Here is a 21,715-nt window from a genome sequence, read left to right on the forward strand (position 1 = left end):
TTCTGCCCAACACCTTCCCAGCTCCTTCTCCATCTAAGGCTTAATAAATTAATGATCAAATTTCAATACGTTATTTGGGCAAAAGTATGGGAGGCATTCACAAAAATGGAGTATTTTCTCGTGTATATCATCACTGGTTCTAAGTTCATTATATGTGTTGGCAAGAAAATAGTTAAGAGTTGGCATTTTGAATTCTAGCCTGTAATAAGGTAAAGTTAAAGACTGCCTGTGAGGCCTGTATGTAAAGACTGCAGTTTTGTGATTTACACCTTTACTAGAGCCTTGTGTATTGGGCACATGTACTTAGGACGTATTTTGTTTCTCACGTCTTACCGTTTCTACCACAGTCTAACTAGCCTCCCTGCCTCAAGTCCTGCTCTTTGCCAATTCAGTCTCCACAATGCAGCCAGAATCACCTTTCTAAAATCTACATCTTATCATGTTGTAAACTTCTTTAAGATCCTCCAAATTATCGTTAATGATTCATATATATGGGCCAAAGTACTTAACATGGTGAGCAAGGTATTTTGTGATCTGACCTCTGTCCACCTCTGTCCGCATCTCCTTCCCCTGGTTTCTTGCCAGATCTGCCTAACTACATATAGTTTCTGGAGCATTCCATGTTTTTTTATTTCTTTATCTTTGCAAATGCTGTAGACATCCTTTCCATTAACACATACTTATTAAGTGCCTACTATGGGCCAGCTAATATTGTAGAACATGTAGACAGTGGGATGACTGAGAGAGTTCTAACCTTTAAAGAGTTTATACTTTGGTATGTGTGTGTGAGTGCTGAGGGGAAGGGGAAAATGAAGTGATGAATAATAAGTAAATAAGTAAAAGCCATATGGATTATGTAAAGGAAGGGATTCCCAGGCAAAGGAAACAGCAAATACAAAAGTGTAGTGACTTCAGAGGAACAGCAAAAGAGGCTGTGTGGCTACAGTGCAGTGAGCAAGAAGAGGGAAAATGGTAAACAGGACTGGAACAATAGGTAGGGGCAAACTGCATAAGGCTCATATGTCATGGTAAAGACTTTGGAATTTTACTCTACGCCTGACAGGAAGCCTTGGGAAAACTGCATGCTCACTCAAGTTGGCTACTGTTCAGAGCACAGACCAGTGGGATACAAGTGGAGGCAGGGAGAGGAGAAACCACTTAGGAGGCTGCTGTAGTTATGTACGTGAGAAAGGGTGGAGGAAGAGATGACGGCATCAGGGAATACTATTAAGGAAGTACTCACGGGACTGGATTTGCTGATGGACTTTGTGTGGGGGTGCTGAGAAGGAATTAAAAAGTTAGGGATCACTCCTAGGTTTCTAGCCTGAAAATGATAAATGCTGGTCCAAGTTACTGAGGAGGGGAAGACTAGGAAAAGGGCAAGTCTGAGGAGGGTATTCTATTTCAGATATGTTTGTTATGGCTGAGATGTCTTAATAGATACTAGAGGAGGATACCAAAATAGTCAGTTGTATATATTATTTTGGAGATCTAGGTCAGAGCTATGGTTAGGTAGGTGGGAGACCTCTGTAGTTAAGTTTTATTTAAAGCTGAAGAATTAGGCACTGCAACATTAAAGGTCAAGAAAAGAAAGAAAATTAGAAGAGTATGGTGTCCAGAAGACAAGGGAAACAAGTACTTCAGGGAGTGAGCGAACAACTTTGGCAAATAATTTGAGGACTAAAAACTTAACCCTAATTGTGCCAAGATGGAGACTGTCCAGGATTTAATAACTGTGCCTTTTGTGGGATAATAAAGAAGAAAGTCCCACTGGAATACACCGAAGAAGCAATGGGAGGTAAGAAATGGAAACATCAAGTATAGAAATGTTTTTTGAAAATTTTCATTTAAAGAATAGAGAATTTAGACATGGGGAGTTTTTATTTTGGATAGTAATGATTAGAGCCGCAAGCACCACACCAATACTGGGAAACTCATCTCAATTTTTCTTTAAAGTGCCGACGCCTTGGTCCTAAATTTGTGTTTCCCACTGAGGCAGACCTGAGTACCCAATTGTAGACATCCTAGTTGTCCCTTACGATCTGCTTAGAGTTTTCTGCAGGCCTACAGATCTGTCTCCTGACGTAAAGGTGAACTTCTGCTCCCTTCCAGAATCAAGCCCGGGCCTGAGGTTAAGACTTCGGTCAGAAGTTTAGAAGCCAAACTGATTTTGCTCATGACCATCTGACTAGTTCCTGTCATTAGGTCTACATTCCCTTGGATTTTGTGACACTCTGAGAGTCTCTGTTCAACCTTCTCTTCCTAGATGATTTCATCCACTCCCACACCTCCTATGTGAATAACTGACTTTTCTCAAAAATATCGTGACTTTTCTCAAAAATACTTCAGAGGTATTTTTGACTGCCTGCTAGACTTTCCATCTGAGTATTTTTCTTTTCAAATTCGACCTGTCCAAATCTGAACCCAGTGAATTCCTTTCAAACCTTTTTTCTGTTTCCCAGTTCAGAATTACAATCTTTTCAGGTACTGTGCCATAAATTCTTAGTTTCATCTCAGAAATTTCTCTCCACTATATTCCAAGGCTAGCCAATCATCAAATTATTTTATTTTTTATTTATTTATTTTTATTTATTTATTTTCCTTCTCCCCCTGCCCCCGGTAACCACTGTCATCAAATTCTTTTAGATCTCATCACTAAGATGTCTCTAACCACCACCATTAATACACCTATGTAATTTTCTTTAAACATAAATGGTGCCACATCATAATAACACTCCAGAACTTGCTTTAGTCCTTAATGGGCCTTGGAGGGAGCTCTGTCCATCAGTGTCCTCTTTCTGACCTTGGTGCCATGTGCCAGAGTGGGGACATACCATAGCTTCTTCAGCTGTGACTTTACTGAAGGACGCTTACACTGTTTCTGATTCAGACCAATTTTTCTAAAATAGCAAGGATGATACAATTCTTCAGCTTAAAATCCTTTAACTATTTGCAGTTCTCATCTCTAAGTACTGCATCAAAGCACTTTATAATGTGGCCCCCAATTAGTTGTCTAAAATCCTTTCCTTCCTCCCCTCCTTCTTCTCCCATGTACATACCCCGAGCCCCAGTAAGAATGAATTATCTGCAATTCCTTAAATATACCATGTTTGCTGAATGACTACATGAGAATGTAGCCCTTCTCTGAAACAACAGGAAAGAACAAGAGATCTTGAGAGATTCATTTGTGAAGTGATTACCAGAGAAAAAGAGGAAGCTCATGTCTGGGGCCTTAGTGCCCCCTCCTCCACCACTTCTGGAGGATCGAGAACCCGGGAGAAACCTTCCCGATGAGCATTCCCTGGCCGCGCCACCCACTCATTGACCAGATCTCTGCCTGCGGCCATTCCCGCACCTCAGGCCCCCACTCACCCAGCCAGGAGCCTCTGCGACTTCCTTCCTCGACCTTCCAGGGCTCTTCGCCTTGCTGCAGCAGGGAGATCACTTTGGGTTTGGAAAGTGGGAATCCTGCCCACAGAGGAAAGAAAAGAAAAAACAAGACTTGGTTTTGTTTGGATACAAAGAGCTATCCCAGATGTGAAGGGAACACTTGGGGTGACACGAAGAGCTCCTGCAGGGTACTCAAGTTGGGCCCCACGATGTGAGGGTGTCAGAGAAAAGGAAGGGATGTGTAGGATAATTAGTTGTATGTTAGGGAAATAAGACAAACACGCAGCTTGATTAATAGGGCTTTCTACGGAGAATGGAACATGCAAGATGTACAGACTGAATTAAAATCTGTGAACAGGTATCTGTGGCAAGGATTCTGTCCCAAGTAGCCTGTTCAAAACGAGAAAACACTATCTGACTTCCTTTCAAAGATGGACTGTGCAATGTCCACCTGGCTGGAAAGACAACGGGGAAAGGCAAGTGGCAGGTCCACGGAAAGGGCTGAGGGGTGCTGCCCACTGAGTGGTGAGCAAGCAAGTACAGAACAATCACAGTGGGAAATGACGCCTGAACTACGGGGGAGCTTCTAGTGTGCAACAGTGCGGACTGTCCCACTCATGGGCGATTCCACGCCTATAAGGGGGAAGAGTTTTCATGTTTATTTATGCAGATCCAACTTGCACGATCATCAGGCAAAACTCAGCTCAAGTTTCTGAGGACCCAGGGCTTTTAGCTGGGGAAGCAGGTACTGAGTTATCCCCACTTCTGAATTCTGTACCTACAGGAAAGCTTCCTTACCCAGTGAGACCAGGTGACCGTAGTTCTCCAGCATCACATCCTGGTACAAGCTCCTCTGAGAAGGACGCAGCTTTCTCCACTCGTCCCGCGTAAAGAGCACAGCCACATCCTCGAACGTCACTGACACCTGCAAAGACAAGCCATCCCAGCTCACCCAGTACCGCCCATCACAGAGTGAAGAAGGTGGCACTGGGGAGGCAGACGGGCCACCATGAAATGCATCTTCAGAGGTTTTCACAATTCACTCCTCAGTTTGATTAATTTGCTCGACTGGCAAACAGAACTCAGAAAAATATGTTACTTACTGGACTACCAATTTATTATAAAAAGATAGAACTCCAGAACGGCCAGATGAAGAGAGACACAGAGCAAAGTATGAGGAAGGTCAGGGCTTCTGTGGCCTCCCTGGATGAGCCACTCTCTTTGAATCTCCACATCTCATTTACCAACCCACATCTCAGCATCCTGCCCTTTTGTTTTTTATGGAGGCTTCATTACAAAGGCATAATGGATTAAATCACCAGCCATTACACAGACACGATCCATGAAATCATTGTGTAGGCATGGCTGATTCAACCTCCAGCCCCTCTAATCAGGGTTGGTTTCTCTGGTAACCGGCCCCTATCCTTAGGGGCTTTCAAAAAGTCACCTCATTAATAAAACTGATGTGATTGAAAGGGCTGGTTATGAATAACCAAACATACTTATTTCACCTTTATTGCTCTTAAGTTATTTCGGGTGAAAAAACCCTAGTATTACTAAACACATAAGAAATTAAAAGGGCTTTCGAAGCAGTGTGCCAGGAACAGAGGTGAAGACCAAATATATTTTTTCTATTATATATCACAATATCACAGCTGCTCAGTGTCAGAGATGGAATTCCAATTCAGGTGAATGTCTGAGGCTCCATTCTCAACCACTCTGCAAAACTGCCTGTCAATGCCTACCTCATAGGGTTAAGAAATAAATGAGATCATCCATGTAATGGAAATAGATAGTGGTGATGTTTATACAACAACGTGAGTGCTTAATGCCACAGAATTACACATTCAAAAAGGGCTAAAGTGGTAAATTTTATGCTATATATATTTCACCACAATAAAAGTTAAAATAGTAAAATATATAATATATACACGTGTATATTAATAAATGTGCATAAAAATGATTCTGTGGGATGCATATCAAAGGGGTGACTGATTATCTCCAGATGTTGGGGTAAGACTGATTTTATTTTCTTCTTTACATATGTATTTTTCATTCTCTGAATTTTTAAGGTGAGCAAGAAATACATGTATGATATGAAAGATAACGTATTGGCATATGGGGGAATATAAGAAATGATTTTGCCTTCAAAAGAACTTACAATTCAACTGGTAGAGAAGAAAAATGCATAATAATTTGAATGATGAAAGAAAACGTGTAGCTGGACAGGACGGTACGCTGCCTCCTAGTTCGACCCTCATTTTAGAGATGAGGAACATAAGGTCCAGGGCACTCGAGACCCCAGGTCACATAATGTATTAGTGGCAGAAGCAGGACAGTAATTAAAGTTTTCTTTTGACGCAGTCCTCAGTACATTCTTTCTCTGGTCACAAAGGTCCTGTCGGTGAGTTTTATACATAGGTTCCCACAGCATTGACAGATGGGCAGCAAGCGAGATGGGCAAGAACGCCTACGGGATCCAATCACACATAGGGACAGAGAATGTTCTCGACAAAAGAGCAACTCGGCTCCATGGGAATGAGATGGGAAAGCCTTAGTTAGACAAAAGCAGCCCAGGTACACCTGGGAGGGAGGCCCTGGCCGCAGCCTCCTAAGATCAAACATAGCACATCCCACGGGCCCAAAAGATTGGACAGCAGAGGGCGGAAGAGCCCTGAGAACACCTGCTGGGTCTGCCCTGCATCCTGAAAGGTCACAGAGCAACCACAGGACAACTACGAGCTGAGCTTAGAGGCCACACACACTGGGGTTTGAATCCAGGTTACTTGACTTCTTTGAGCCTCAGTGTCCTCACAGGTAAAATGGGGATAATAACTGCTGCACTGTCCCGAGACAGTAAAGCCCCTGGGACACCCCCTAGCAACACTACCTGTCGCAGTTAGATGAAGATGAGACAAGTTCCCGGGTCCTAGGAACACTACCGCAGTTTCTCTCCATCCACTTTAACAGCATTATTACCAGAAAAACATCGTTCAGCTACCATGGCAACCACACATGGTGCCTGGCCCTGACCTAAACACCTTCCATGCACTAACTCACACGATTCTCTCACCTAACCTACGACATAGGGGCTATTGTTATTCCCATTTTACAGATGAGGAAACTGATGCCCAGAGAGGTGGAGGGATTTTCCCAAGACCCATAAATGGCAATGGAAGATGTAGGTTCAAACCCGGCCATCTGGCTCCAAAGCCTCACTTCCTAAGTACTGTATACACTACCTCTCCAGTACCGATGGCCCACGGAACCCTCCCTGCCGCTTCCTGAGGAGTCTTGTCTCTGCCCTCAGAGTCAAGAGACTGCTCCAGCTGTGCCCCCTCCAACATGGCTGTCCTTCGTTCACGCTTCAGCTCACGGGATAAGGTCCCTCCCTCATTCCCACACATAAAGATGAACATGGCAGGTTAAGATCAGCTTTCAAGAGAGTGGTAGAAGCAAGTAATGTGATCCACAGGGGTAAGAGGAAGAAGAAACTAAAAACTGTGGGTGGGAGAAGCCTGGAGAACGTATCACGAGGATTCTCTGGGGTAGAGAGAAAAAGAAAAGCATTCTGGCTAAGGGTAGTGCGGGAGATGGGCTGAGCCAAGGAGGCAGAGCCAGAAAAGAACTTTGCCAAGAGTGATGTTTGTCTGTTCTGTCCACAAGTGATATGACACGTGTGGCATTTCACCTGTCAAATTAGCAATCATGCAGTGAGTTGAGATTAATGAATAAAAGACTGTTAGGAAAACGAAGAGAAACTTTGGACACCGGCTGCTGTGGTGGAGGCAGGCATGCATGACAGAGTCCACCACCCACTGGGGGGACGGCTCTTCAAAGGGAAAGGGACTTGGCTCCAAATCTTGGAGAAGACTGTCTTGGGAAGAGAATTTCAGCTGAAGGGAAAACAACAAACCAACCATCTGTCCCTAAGGCCTGAGACACAATGAACTCACCTGAGACCTTGCTTCCCTCTGTTCAGTAGCCATGTCCTCTGGGCTCCTCCCCCTGAGGATGGTGCAGTCACAGAAGGCAGATCTGAAAGAAAAGGGAGCCAGGAGGGAGCACCCCTTCTTCTTTCCACCCCTCAGAATCACTAGCTCTCAAATCCTTCCATCAGCTGAGAATGACACCTGTGCCCTCAGAGAGGGACGTCAGGAGGAGCTAGGAGCAGGCAGGACCAGAGAGAAGGGCTGGGCCACCCTGGTCCAGGCCCCAACTCTTCCCCTGGCGCAGAGAAAAAGAACGTAGGCCTCCTGCAGCAGCAGCAGCAGCAGCAGCAGCAGCAGCAGCAGCAGCAGCAGCAGCAGCAGCAGCAGCAGCAGCAGCAGCAGCAGCAGCAGGGACTCACTGAGCCAGGCACCACCCACACCGTTTAGTCCCACAGCACTGCTGGCATCGTCAGCACCCCCAGTTTATAGATCAGGAAACTGAGGGCAGAGTGGAAGCAACTTGCTCCCACAGCAAGCGAGGGTGCACCAGGTTCCCGCACGGTGCGCCCCAGTCATCCACTCTAACCCCACTGCGTGCACGCGACAACTTTTCTCCACCGCCAAGTTTTTGTCACCATGTTCCTTCTCCTCCTGTCAAGGAATCAGATATTAGAGAAAATTGCTTCGGAAAGGGGAAACCAGTTCTCCTGTGGCGGGAAGGAATGGGCACAGACACCAAAGACCTGGGTGCCCGTCCTGGCTCTGCCTTTGGAGAAGCCAGCAACTCCCTTCTTGAGGAAAACAGATCGTTACACCTGCCACTTCGGAGGGCAGTGGCGACGGTAAGGGGAGGAAACAATTCCTCACCTTCACTGACAGCCGGCAGGGGCCGGGCAGGTTGCGCGCTGGGAACCGTCGGGGGAAGCAGGAGGGCGGCTGGGGCCTGGGGCCATCGGGAACTAAATGCCCGACCTGCCTTGTTCGGCTGCACGTCTGCGGGACGGATCGTGGGAGGCAGTCGGACAGAGCCGGGGTGGGGCTGGGCTCTCGGCACGCCCGCGCCCACAAAGGCCCCGCTCGCGCCTCTCGGGCCTGTGCCCCGCATCCTTCCGAGGCCCGGGTCCTCCCTCCCGCATCCCGCCGAACATCCGACGCTCACCTCGCCCAGGCCTCGGAGATTCTGGGGGCCGTGCCTCCGCCGGCCGCGCTCCGCAGGCGGAAGCTCCCGAACTGCCCGCGCGGGGCAGCAGCCTCGGGTCGGGGCTCGCCCTGGGCTCAGGCCTAGAAGCCGCTCACCCTGGCGGCAAACGCCCCGTCTCTCACGCAGGTCCTGGGGTGGGGGGGTGGGGGGGCGGTGCTAACACCTCTGGGAAATGTAGTCCATGCGAGTACTCAAGGATTCTGGGAAGTATAGTTCTCCGCGCTTGTCAGACGCGCGGCACTGGCGAGCCTGTCACGTGCCTAGAACCCAAGTCTGGGCTCGGCTCCCCACTGTGTGAGTTACAGGGCCCTGGTTTCCCGGTTCCTAGGGAAGGAAAGGGTGGTTCGCCGAGGGCTCTACATCTGCACAAATGATGATAAGGCAAGTAGACACCCGCCAAGAACAAACCTATTTCCCCTGAAGTCATTCGACGAAAGTGTCTAGCACCTGCTAATGTGCCAAGCGCTGTTGTAAACGGTTGGAAATATGCGTGCAAACAGAACAAAAATCATTGATTGTTGCTCTCGAGAACTCTTTTGGGAGGTAGAGAGCAGACAATAGCCATGAATATAATTATATAACCTTTTAGAAGATAAGTGTTATGGGAAAACGCGAGAGAACAGGGTCTTAGGGATCTGGGACCCATTTGGGAGAGTCAGTAGGGTGGCCTCTGCAGTACTCACTGAGAAGGTGAGAATAGATTGCCAAGTCCGAGGCAGTGCGGGAGGGGAAGGGCATTCCAGGCACTGAGAAGCCAACAGATAATTTTTTTTTTTTAATTTTGCTAAAGGAACACGTCCCATTTAAAATGTTGATTTTTTTTTTTTTAAAGTAAAAGAAAAATACACTTGATGCTACCACACAGAAATAAGAGATTAACATTTTGGTGAACGTCTCTTAACAGACCTTTGAACCCTATATTGATCTCTCAATCACTGCCGCTCTCGTTTTAAAAAAAAAAAGAATATTGCAAATAGCAATTGTAACCTATCTTCTTTTTTTCCCCACTTAAGAATATACTTTGAACATTTGAATTTGCCAGTAAATATCATCCCTCAGCAGTGTTTTTAATGGCTTCAGTGCATGTCATTGCATCCAATTAACTTTTTTTTGGTTAAATATATTTAAACTAAGCTTATTTATTTACATGTATTTAACTAAATCCCTATTGTTATATTATTTCCAGTTTTTCTATTAATATCCTTGTAGCTATATCTTTGAAGATTATTTTCTTAGTTTAAATTTCTTGAAGTTGAATTGTTAGATAAAGGACTGGTAGAATTTCAAGTACATTGCCTAGTTGCCTTCCTGGAAGATTTTACAATTTATATTTCCCTAAATAATTTGTGACAATATGTGCCTAGCACCGATGCCCACTCTGGGTTTTATCTTTTTAATGCTTTTTAAAAAATGCTTTTGTTTTTTTAATAGAGCAATTTTTAATATCTAATTTTGCGTATCTGTGAAATTAAATATAATATCTTATATTTACTGAACCATTTAGATATTTTCTGATGTTAATTGCCTACATAGGTACTTTGGCCATTTCCTACTCAAATGTTTAAAATTTTGGTATCATTTTGAAATACTATATATGCATAATTTTTTAAAGAGAAAAGTGCTTTGTTGTTTACCCTCACTATGAAAATAAAGCATTCATTATTTTTTAAATTACACACAGTACATAGAATGAAAAAACATAAACATAATAAATAAGTCCAGCAGAAACACTAGCTACATTTATTCATATGTGCTATTGCATATGCATACACACATTTGTGTGTATGAAACAAAAAAATAGAATCATATTTCTCATGCTTTTGAAAATGTGAAATGTACATACAGAAAACCAGTTAGAACATATATATTCCAGTATAACACATGGATGTGTTAACCTCAGTTGTCAGCAGACAAAAATCAAGCAAAGAAAAAGAAAAGTGTTTATTTGGGATTAAAAAGAATTGCAATCTGTGCATACTGATTCAGGTAGTTCCTACAGGGGAAAAAAACCAGAGATTTTTAAAGGCAAAAGGGGAAGTTTGCCTAAATCATTCACAAAGAATTTTAATTGATGCTGTTGGCAGAACGCTAACCTTAGTTGAAAATAATCTATTGCTAGGGCTATCGTTAAATAAAAGTATGTCTCTGTGACAAGTTGTACTTGTTTTTGCAGAATTCTAGAATATGTATGGTTTTGCCTAGTTCAAAAGTTTGTGTTCTGTCCTGTGAGGATGTGCATAAGACTCATTCCCTTGATAGCTTTCTGACTCCATTTTAAAGCCCTTAAGTGATTCCATTTTATTTCACATTTCACAATAATAAAGAGAACATCCCAGTAAACAACCACCCAGGTTAAGAAGTAGACCCCTGCAAACACTCGGTACCTCTTTCCTAAACACAGCTACTATCTTGACTTCTGAGAGAGACATTTTTCTGCTTTTCTTTATAGTTTTAACATACATTTTTACATCCTTATACAAAAATTTTACCTATTTTAAACTTTATGTAATATAATCATACAACTGTATTTTTTTGTGCTCTGTTCTCCACACATTTTGTCAGATTCACCCTGTTATTGCATGTAGTGTTAGCTACTATCCTGTAGATGGACATTTGCATTGTTGCTAAGTTTTAGCTATTAAGAACCACGATAAAGCAAATTTAGTAACATTAATGATAGAATCTAGGTGATAGTATATGGGTGTTCACTGTAAAATTCTTTCAACTTTACTTCGTCTTTGAAAGTTTTCACAATAAAATTTTGGAGAAAACTCTATGTCTGGGGCTTGAGCCAAAACAGAGTGGCTCCATTTCCCCAGATCATCCCTCATACAACTAAAAAACCCTGGACATAACACAACAAACAAGAATGAGAAGACTCTGAAATGTAGAAAGAAGAAGACAAACTGTCCTAGAATTTCAGGGCTGAGGAATAACATGGTGGTAAATTCTCATGTTTTTCTTATCACCTCTCATATTTCTCAGCCAAGGTGTTATAAAAACTTCCAAGCCAGAATCACCAACAGATACAGACAACAACAACAACAACAACAAAACAAACAAACAAACAACAAAAAACGCCCTAAGAGAACCTATTCCCTTAGTCAAAACCAGGAAAAGGGTAGCCTACCACAGAGAACTCTTACTCCAACCAAACATTAGTAACTAAGGGAAATACTCTAAGCAAAGTAAATAATAACAGGAATGGAACTGCAGAAAGAAAAAAAAATTGAATTGGTAAAAATAGGAATAAATGAAATAGACTGTCCTAATTATGAGTTTCTTAAATTATACACGATGATTGAAGGAAAAATGATAACACCATTAGATATGGTACACAATGTGTATAGAAGAAATACTTGAGACCTGAGATAATTATATTTTTAAAATGGGGAGCCACTTTAAAACAAAGACTATAGTAAGAGACAAAGAAGGACATAACATAATGATAATAGGATGATTCCAACAAGAGGGTACAACCTTACTAAACATTATGTGCCCAACATAGGAGCACCTAAATATGTAAAACAAATATTGACTGATATAAGGGGAGAGATTAACAGCAATACAATCATAGTAGGGGGTGTTAACATCCCATTGACACCAGTGGACAGATATTCCAGACAGAAAAATCAACAAGGAAGCAGCAGCCTTAAATGACACACTAGACAAGATGGATTTAATTGATATTTTTAGAGCATTTCACCACAAAGCAGCAGAATATACATTCTTTTCAAGTACACATAGAACATTTTCCAAGATAGACTACATGTTAGGCCACATCAAGTCTCAATAAATTTAAGAAGATGGAAATCATGTTGAACATCTTCTCTGACCACCATGGTATGAAATAGAAATCAATTACAAGGGAAAAAAAAACTGAAAACATACAAATACATGGAGGCTAAATAGCATGCTACTAAACAATGAATGGGTTAAAATGAGATCAAGGAAGAAATCAAAAGATACCTTGAGACAAATGAAAATGAAACATCTATAGGACACAGCAAAAGCAGCCCTATGAGGGAAATTCATAACAATACAGGCCTAGCTCAAGAAACAAGAAAAATCTCAAATAACAATCTATCTAACACTTAAAGGAGGTAGAAAAAGAATAGCAAGCAAATCCCAAAGTGAGTAGAAGGAAGGAAGTAATAAAGATCAGAGAAGAAATAAACAAAATAGAGTCTAAAAAACAATACAAAAGATCGATGAAACCAAAAGCTAGTTCTTTGAAAAGGTAAAAAAAAAAATGATAAACCTTTAATCAGACTCATCAAGAAAAAGAGAAGACCCAAATAAATAAAATCAGGAATGAAAAAGGAGAAGTGACAATTGACACCACAGAAATACAAAGGATTATACAAAAATACTACAAACAATTATATGCCAACAAATTGGACATTCTGGAAGAAATGGAAAAATTCCTAGAAACACATAACCATCCAAGATTGAATCGAGAAGAAACAGAAAATCTGAACCAACCAATTACTACTAATGAAATCAAATCAGTAATCAAAAAACTCCCCAAAAACAAAAGTTCTGGACTGGATAGCATCACAAGTCAATTTTACGAAACATTCAAAGAATTAACACCTATCTTTCTCAAACTATTCCAAAAAATTCAAGAAAGCTCCCAAGCTTATTTTATGAGGCCACCATTATCCTGATTCCAAAACCAGACAAAGACATTACAAATAAATTATAGGCTCAATAATATCTTTAATGAACATAGGTGCAAAAATCCTCAACAAAATATTAGCAAACCAAATTCAGCAATACATTAAAAAGATCAAATGGGATTTATTCTTGGGATGCAAGATTGGTTCAATATCTGCAAATCAGTTAACACAGTACACCATATGAACAAAATGAAGGGTAAAAATCACAATCATATCAATAGATACAGAAAACATTTGACAAAATCAGACATGCATTGATGATAAAAAAAAAAAAACCTCTCAGCAAAGTGGGAATGGAGGGACCATACCTCATCATAATAAAGGCCATAAGGAAAAACCCACCACTAACATCATCCTAATGGGGAAAAGCTAAAAGCATTTTCCTCAAGATCAAGAGCAAGACAAAGAAGTCTACATTCACCACTTTTATTCAACATAGTATCGGAAGTCCTAGCCACAGCAATCAGACAAGAAAAAGAAAGAAAAGGCATCTCAATTGCAAAGAAGTAAAACTTATTATTTGCAGATGGCATGATAGTATATTTAGAGAATCCTAAAGATTCCATTAAAAAACTATTAGAACTGATAAACTAATTCAGAAAGGTGGCAGGATACAAAATTAATATTCAGAAATCAGTTGCATTTTTACACACCAATAATTTTCTGTGTACAGAAAATTATAAGACAGTGAAGAAAGAAATCGAAGAAAATACAAATAAGTGGAAGCATATACCATATTCATGTATGGAAGAATTAACATCATACTTCCCAAAGCAATCTATAGATACAGTGCAATCCCTATCAAAATATCAATGACATTTTTCAGAGAACCAGAACAAATAATTCTAAAATTTATATGGAACCATGAAAGACCATGAATAACCATGGCAATCTCAAGAAAGAACAAAGTTGGATGTATCATGCTACCAGATATCAAACTATACTACAAAGCTGCAGTAATCAAAACATCATGGTACTGACATAAAAACAGTCACATAGATCAAACAGAATAGAGATCCCAGAAATAAACCCAAGACTATACAGCCAATTAATGTATGACAAAGGAGGCAAGAATATACAATGGAGTAAAGATACTCTCTTTACCAAGTGTTGTGAAAACTGGACAGATACATGCAAAAAAATGAAACACCTTCTTTCTTATACCATATACAAGAATAAACTCAAAATGGACTAAAGACTTAAGTATAAGACTCAAAACCATTATAACTCATAGAAGGAAATATAGGCAGTAAATTCTCTGACATTGCTTTTAGTAATTTTTAATGAAATATCTTCTCAAGCAAGGAAAACAAACAAAAAAAATAATAAATGGGACTTCATCGAACTAAAAAGTCTCCCTGGCTGGCATGGCCTTGGAGCAGATACTTGAAGTCCAAGTTTCGGGGAGATATTCTATGAAACTTGAAAATACTTGCAAGGCCATATTATGGAGCAGTCCTTGCTCCCTCTGGGGAGAGTATCTGGGGAAATGTGTTGGAAAGAGGTGAGCCTCTATTTCAACATTTTCTGAACTAAGTCAAACTTTTCTCCTTAAGTTATTTTAATTGGCTTGCAAAGAGCTGGCCCCTAGTGGCTAATTAGCACTAGATGAAAGTTACCTGTGGAGAAGAGTGAAAGGCACCTCCTGGGAGTCCCAGCTGTAGAGAAGAGGCTCCTGACACAGGCCTGTTTTCTGCTAACTTGGGCCCTAGAGGGTGAATCACCAGACATGACCCTGATTTCCTGGATGATCCCAGGGAGGACTCTGCCAGTCTGTCACTACACTTACTTCTAGGAGGAGAGAGGACTCAAGGCTCCACGTGATGCTGAGATTTAATTAATGACCAGATCATGTCCTGTGAGTGCCTCACATGCAGGCAAACACAACAAAGGTTGATTCTACCTGCATCCTAGGAGTAAACTCCTTTCCTTGTCTCTCTTCCAGCCCCATATGTAGCTGGCCCATGAGAAGTAGTGCAGGGAAACAGTGAAGATGTAGTAGAAGGTGGACCCCAGAAGTAGGAGGGTTAAAGACCTAAGGCTCCTGTAGAATTAACCAGTATGTAAGCTCTCACACCATGGCCAATCCAAGCAAGACAGAAGTTTCTCCCTTTCTGCTCACACCATTCTGCTGAACTTCTAGAGATTTCTTTTCTCCTTTTGGGCAGGACTTTCTGTATGGTGGATGATGACTTCTTCCCTGAGATGAATGGTGGGGACCATGTGGACAGAGTGATTTTTCCTTTGACTCTGCACTCTCTAGTAGGTTCACTGACTTCCCTCTATCCTCATCCTCCTTCTCACACACAACTTTTGACTGAGACTTAAGGGAGAGAGGGACTGAGCAATAAAACTATGCCCCAAACCATATCTCTTTCTATTCGATCCTCCTGCCTCTTTGGGTCCTGGAATTCAGCGAGATCTTTCCATGTTCTAGGGTAACCTTGTCAGTCCTCCAGTTCTCTAATTTAAATTTTTACTGCTCTGATATTTTTGTGTCTAGGAATGTTCACTTCTTTGTTTCCCATTAGACTGGCCTACCACATCATCAATGATTTTTCAATATGTGATTATTTGGGATGAACAAAAGCTCTTAGGACCAATGTAGAGGATATGCCCATGCATTATCTATGGTTCTTTCTCAAAATGAGCATGGAATGTAATAATGGAATGAGACATGTTTGTAGATATGTGTAATACAAGGAAGAATATGATGAGATCAAAATGAGTAACCTTAAACACCAACATTAGTCCATATTATTATTATATCTCAAACATTTGCACTAAACTACTTCTAAAATAAAATTCACAGTTTAGAAGGATACATTAAGTTTATCAAATGTAGTCAGGTTCCCACTGGCACCAACATACATTTGGGAGTTCGTGTACTACAGTCCAAGGACAGCTATGTTGTATGCTCAATACATGTCTATGGGATGTGATTAGTGAAGGAGTTAAGGGAAATGAACAATTATTAGAGTTGAAAAATCAGGGGAGTCGTTCAGCAGAAAATGAGAGAGGAAAGAGGATGAAATTTGGAGACAAGTCATGGAACAGATACATGTGTGAGTTGATGACAAGTAAAGTTGTAAGTATAGCTTGAAGCCAAGTCAGATTAGGCATTGTATTTGAAGGTAATATTTAGATTTATCCTGGCCTCTGCATATAGGAAGAGGCTGGGGGCAGTCAGATCCAGCATGAGGCTGTGGTCAAGGTAACAGCCTGTCAGTGTTGAGACCAGGTCAGAAAAAGACTCACCATGAGGATAATGAGTACTGGTTAGCCATGAGAGTGGAAGAGATTGAGAAGGAGAAGCAAGAGGCAAGAAGGTCAATGAAGGGAGGGGAATTGGAGACTGACCATTGGAGAGTTAGATGAGTGCTCTCTGGACACCAAGAAAGAGGAGGTAGGGACTGACTTTATGGGCCCTTAGTCCTCAGTTGTAGAATATAAGAGGCTTGGGCAGCTGGATGCTTGACCCCATAAAGTGGAACAAACTCTGGACTTGGAATCAGAAGTCCTGGGTTCCAATTCAAATCCTGTAATTAATTTATGTCTTTATGTCCCTAAGGTACTATAGTAACTCTGGACACTTCAGCTTTAAGGGAACCTCTGCTTCTTCTAGCCCATCTAAGCTTGAAGGGATACCAAGAGTTCGCTGAGGAAGTCTAACTACTATATGAAGCTTCTTGATACTTATCCCCAGTACCCATCCCTGGTACCCACAGTGAGCAACAAAACACCAAGAGTAAGATTGGTGATGGGCATAGAGAAGTGGTGTAGGCATAAGATTCTGAGATGCGAGAGGTGAGGAAAGGACTTGGGCCTCTGACAGAGGAAAAATTACCTAACTCAGTAATGATGAAAGTCCATGAGAGTAGATAGGAATCTTCTATAACCAACAATTAATTGTTCTACAGCCCAGGGTAAGCTGATCTTTCTGTGACTTAGTAAATTAAAGATAATGTTAGACTTTCCTAATGTGAAGCCATAGAGGGCAGTTGACACTCGGGAGATCCAGATCTAAAGTCTTCTGAAATTCCCAGACTATCGTTGTGGCCTTTGTCTTATAGACTTGCTGGACCCATTCCCCAAAATATTTCCAAATATGTCCTGTCCCCAGTTTTTGTTGTCTGTAAAATAAATGTTTTTAAATTAGCCCTTTTTATAGTTAACAAATTAATTGTTTTAGGACAATGCGTACCTGTTATCCTCATATTTAAAAACACGCTCATGATCCCATATCATTAAGTAGAGGAATAATTATGCATGAATTTTGCACCTCTCTGTTGCTCAGTTTCTGTTTGTAAAATGAATATATATATTCATATATATATGTTCATATATATATGAATATATATATATATAATTTGTAAGAGTCCTCTCAGCTCTAAATTTTCCTAATTCTGAGAATTAGTTTCCTTATGGCCCTCTTCATGTCACGATTTCTCAAGCTGTAGATGAAGGGATTGGCCAGGGGAGTCACCACTGTGAAGATGATAGTGGCCACTGTGTCCTGGACCGAGTAGGAGGATGAAGGGCGCATGTAGACACCCAGGATTGCCCCGTAGAAGAGGGAGACCACAATGAGGTGGGATCCGCACGTGGACAGGGCTTTCCTTATTCCATGGGTGGATGGCAACTTCAGTACATTAGAGAAGATATAAACATAGGAAACAATTATACATAAAAATGGGGTCATAAATATCAATCCACCCACAATGAATACCATCAGATCATTGATAAAGGTGTCAGAACAAGACAGCTTCAGAATAGGATAAGGGTCACAGAAGAAGTGATGCACAGCATTGGTGGAACAAAATGTAACTTGAACCATGAGAAGAGTATGAAGGAGAGCATGCAGGTTTGTAATGACCCAAGACACGACCACCAGAAGGACACAGAGTTTGGGCCTCATGATCACAGCGTAGTGTAGCGGGCAGCAGATGGCAGTGTAACGGTCATAGGCCATCACACTCAGGAGGAATCCATCCATGTTGATGAAAGTGATGAAGAAGTAGATCTGGGTCATACATTCCTCGTAAGAGATAGACTTGCTTCCCAATATGTGATTCACCAGCGTCTTGGGGATTGTGACTGATGAAAAACAGATGTCGACGCAGGAGAGATTGGCCAAGAAGAAGTACATGGGTGTATGGAGATTCCTGTCGCAGCTGATGGCCAAGATGATGAGAAAGTTCCCGATGATGGTGGCCAAGTATACCCATGAGAACAGCCCAAAAAGAGCCTCTTCCTGCTCTGACTCCCCAGAGAGTCCCAGAAGAAAGAATTCTGTGACTTTTGTCTGGTTGTCTCTGTTCATGTCTATGGAGGAGAAAATGTCACTACAAGGTAAAATCAAATGGCTACATTTGAGCAAGTCTTATATTTTGGAAAAGTTTTTTATTTAGTTGACAAATAACTAAAACTGAGTCATCTTATTATTTTACAGGAAAAGTTTGGTTAATTTTAATAGTGTTGAATTACTAGTAGCTATAGTTTGATTTATTCCACTCCTACTAACTACAATATACAGATACTTTTGTATGCAGCATTTAAGTTGGTCTAATAATTGAAGTATTATATTTCACTTTACAGATGAAAAACTGAGACTTAGGGTAGTTCAATGATGTACCAAAATTCACAAAGCCAAAAAAAGTTAGAATTTGGAAATGACAATGACGTGCTTTTTTCTTTATGCTTTGATTAACTACCACTTATTAACAACTCAGCCATGTGGCAGACTCTGTACTAAGTACCATATTAAAAACTGAAAAATTTATCTGTAGCATTGATATTTCCCAGAAGTTGGAAAATTTGTGGTTTCAGAAGATCTCCTTGATGATTTGTCCTCAACATTTTACCGGCTACTAAGCTGAACTAACTATAGATCTCAGCTGTTGAGTCAGCTGAACGGAGCATGTTGTTCATGCTGTGTGAAGATTCTTCGGGTTTGTGCTAGCTGAAAGAAGAAAGGCAGTTAGGTACAACACCTGGATTATTTAGGCTACTGGATAAAAGGAATTTACTGATTAATAAAAAGCAAATTCATGTGGTGTATCCAACAGATAATACCAGGACTAAGAAATCATTACAGTCAAGGGAATCAGGTAAAAGCACTGAGAATGTAATGAAAAAAGGTATGATATTTGAATAGTATAAAAGAGGGGCTGTATTCCAGTGAGATTAAAGACCTCGGGAAAAAGGAAGAGAAAAAGGCAGGCAACTGCTTTGTGATGTGGTTCAACTGACTAGGGCATAGAATATTGTAGGCGACACTTTTAAGATATTGGTTGTAGGACATACATAAAATAGGGATAGTGATGTGAGTAACACTGTGAGAGTTAAATTAGTTAAATTAAGGGGAAAGTGCTGAGATATGAAGTCATTTATTACCGGGATTATCTCCCAGAACAAAGGTAGGTAAAGCAGTACTAGAAGGAAGCTAGAAGATGCTCCGGAAAGAACATGGTTAATGTGGATTTTAGCGGTTGAGGGGTACAGGAGATATGTCATCAAGACAAATAACAGAGTGCCTTCGCCAGCAGATATGAATATTCTGGTCTTAAAGATGCAAGTTTCAATTGTCTTTGAATATCTATGAAGCCCAAATATTAAATGCAATAAGCTCCAAATATCCCACATTCTCTTTCGGTAGAGTCTGCATTAACAGAACCCTGAGCTTTGGGAGAATCAGTCACAGAAACAAATTATTATTTCATGATTTCAACTCCAAAAACTAAGACTCCCTAGGAAAGTTATACACTTAATTCCTCCTATTCTGATTAGGTATTCGCCACCCACCTATGAATTTTAATTCAATTTCCCTGGTGACCTCCTTATATAGAGAGAACGCTTTTATCAGTTCCCTTGGCAATGACATTATTTTCATAACTTAAATATGTTGATGTCTGACTACATGCAATAATGTCTGTGGTCTCATTAGTATGTGACGGTCTCTGAGACGTCTGACATACCTGTGTAATTGGGCATTGGTGTTCCTGGACATTAAAACTGAGGCTGCTTAGTGCCGGGACACCAGCCTAAGCCGACTCCTTCGGTGGGGCTCCCTGCGGCATGCATGTAGCCTCCTCTGAAACACAGAGGAGGTTTATTGTGTGGCCACAGACCACAGTGGTTGAGCATAGGGAAGCAACTGGCAAAAAGGTGGAGAATAGGGGCAGAATAGGAGGCTCTGGAATGTCTGACAGCAGAGTCCCTTAGTGGGGAGGGAGGGTGGCTCTTGCCTTGTGCTTCAGGCCAGGATTTTTAGGAGCTTGAAGTCCCTGGTCCTAGCACCACCAACCTGAGTCATCTCCTTCCTTTCTTTCCTGCTGCTTATTTTTCTCTTTCCATCTCAGAATAGTGGCTCTATTCTGAAATGGACACCACAGCCTGACAGGGAAAAGGCCTGTGCATGGCAAACCGAGAGATGCTCCCCTTTGAACTTGGTTGGATGCAGAGGGATTTAGTGTGTCTGTTTTTCCAAATGTAAATCTATGTGTGTGTCTGTGTGACTTTGTCGTTGGAGGTAAGCATGCCCTCACCTGTTTCCCAGCCCTTCTTACCTGGCTGCTCTCTGCTGCTGTCAGATGCTCTCATGGAAGCCCCATCTCCAAAGGCTCCTCGCTGGAACCAGGATGATGAAAAGACTCAGCCAGGGCTGAAGATGGAGGAAGCTTTTCTCACTGGAGGAGAACATCTAGAGTTAGACACGGTGGCTCTCTCTCCTGGGTCTGGCTTAGTCGATTGAGAACAAATAAGCAGATCTTCTGTCCCTGGAGATCGGGACTTTCATGGGGATCCGGGCAGCAATAGTTGCCAAGTTTGGGCATCCTGAGGGCTGATTCCCCACAGCTCCTCGTTAGAGGTTCCTATAATCACTTTATCCTATTCTCTCCCTACACAGAAAATAGGAGTGTGAAAAAACTGGTGCTTTTGCGAATATTTGTGGCACAATTTTGGATGCTGAATTGCTCCTGAGTCTGTTCTCTATCTAGAAATCAAAACCAGGAGTGGAGAGGGAAGAATACTTTGGGATGATAAAATATGTAATACACACAAATATTTTATCTATTGAAAAACTATAAAAATTGTAACCCCCACCACAAAAAATCAAAAACTCTTAGAGTTACTAGAATCCGACTAAATCGCACTCTTGCTGAAATACTTTATTATTCCTTTCTGAAAACTTAATCATTCCAATAGGCAAAAATAGTGATAATTGGACATTTGAATTACCAAATAAAGAGTATAATCTGAAAAGTTTAAACAAATATATATACACATGTACACACACACATACACATTTTTATACCACATATACTGTACATATTTCCCTAAACCCAGCAAATATTTACTCAAATTGAACATTATATTGGTAATAATAAAACTTTTAAACATTCCCTGAAATATATACTTTAGAGACAACATTCACTGATAATAAAATAATAAAATTAGAACTCAACTAATATGTAAATACAGTTGTTAGATTTTTTAAATTGAGGTAT

General features: G+C 41.2%; 2 protein-coding genes across 9 annotated transcripts in view; both read right to left on the reverse strand.

Annotated features, from left to right (window-relative positions):
* Window positions 1–8,658, reverse strand: part of LOC102887037 (zinc finger protein 354A) — a 12,229-nt gene extending 3,571 nt beyond the window's left edge. Inside the window, exons 1-5 of one of the 8 annotated variants that reach the window (XM_006923227.3) lie at window positions 8,482–8,658; window positions 7,958–7,973; window positions 7,347–7,428; window positions 4,189–4,315; window positions 3,373–3,468 (exon numbers count right to left, since the gene is read on the reverse strand). In XM_006923227.3, coding sequence (XP_006923289.1) covers window positions 3,373–3,468; window positions 4,189–4,315; window positions 7,347–7,379 — 256 coding nt within the window. In that variant the 5' untranslated portion in view covers window positions 7,380–7,428; window positions 7,958–7,973; window positions 8,482–8,658. The other 7 variants (XM_015598202.2, XM_015598199.2, XM_015598200.2 and 4 more) reach the window with 7 other exon arrangements.
* An 8,937-nt stretch (window positions 8,659–17,595) lies between these two features.
* LOC102879201 (olfactory receptor 1361) lies at window positions 17,596–18,528 on the reverse strand. The gene has a single exon (XM_006923351.1). It carries the CDS (start codon window positions 18,526–18,528, stop codon window positions 17,596–17,598), a length of 933 nt encoding a protein of 310 aa, XP_006923413.1.
* Between the last annotated feature and the right edge of the window lie 3,187 nt (window positions 18,529–21,715).

The sequence above is a fragment of the Pteropus alecto genome, unplaced genomic scaffold (assembly GCF_000325575.1).
Source record: "Pteropus alecto unplaced genomic scaffold, ASM32557v1 scaffold78, whole genome shotgun sequence".
Lineage (NCBI taxonomy): Eukaryota > Metazoa > Chordata > Mammalia > Chiroptera > Pteropodidae > Pteropus > Pteropus alecto.

What these genes read in the sequence shown, in the direction of transcription:
- LOC102879201 (XM_006923351.1), bottom strand. Translation starts at nt 18,528, where the DNA reads ATGAACAGAGACAACCAGACAAAAGTCACAGAATTCTTTCTTCTGGGA.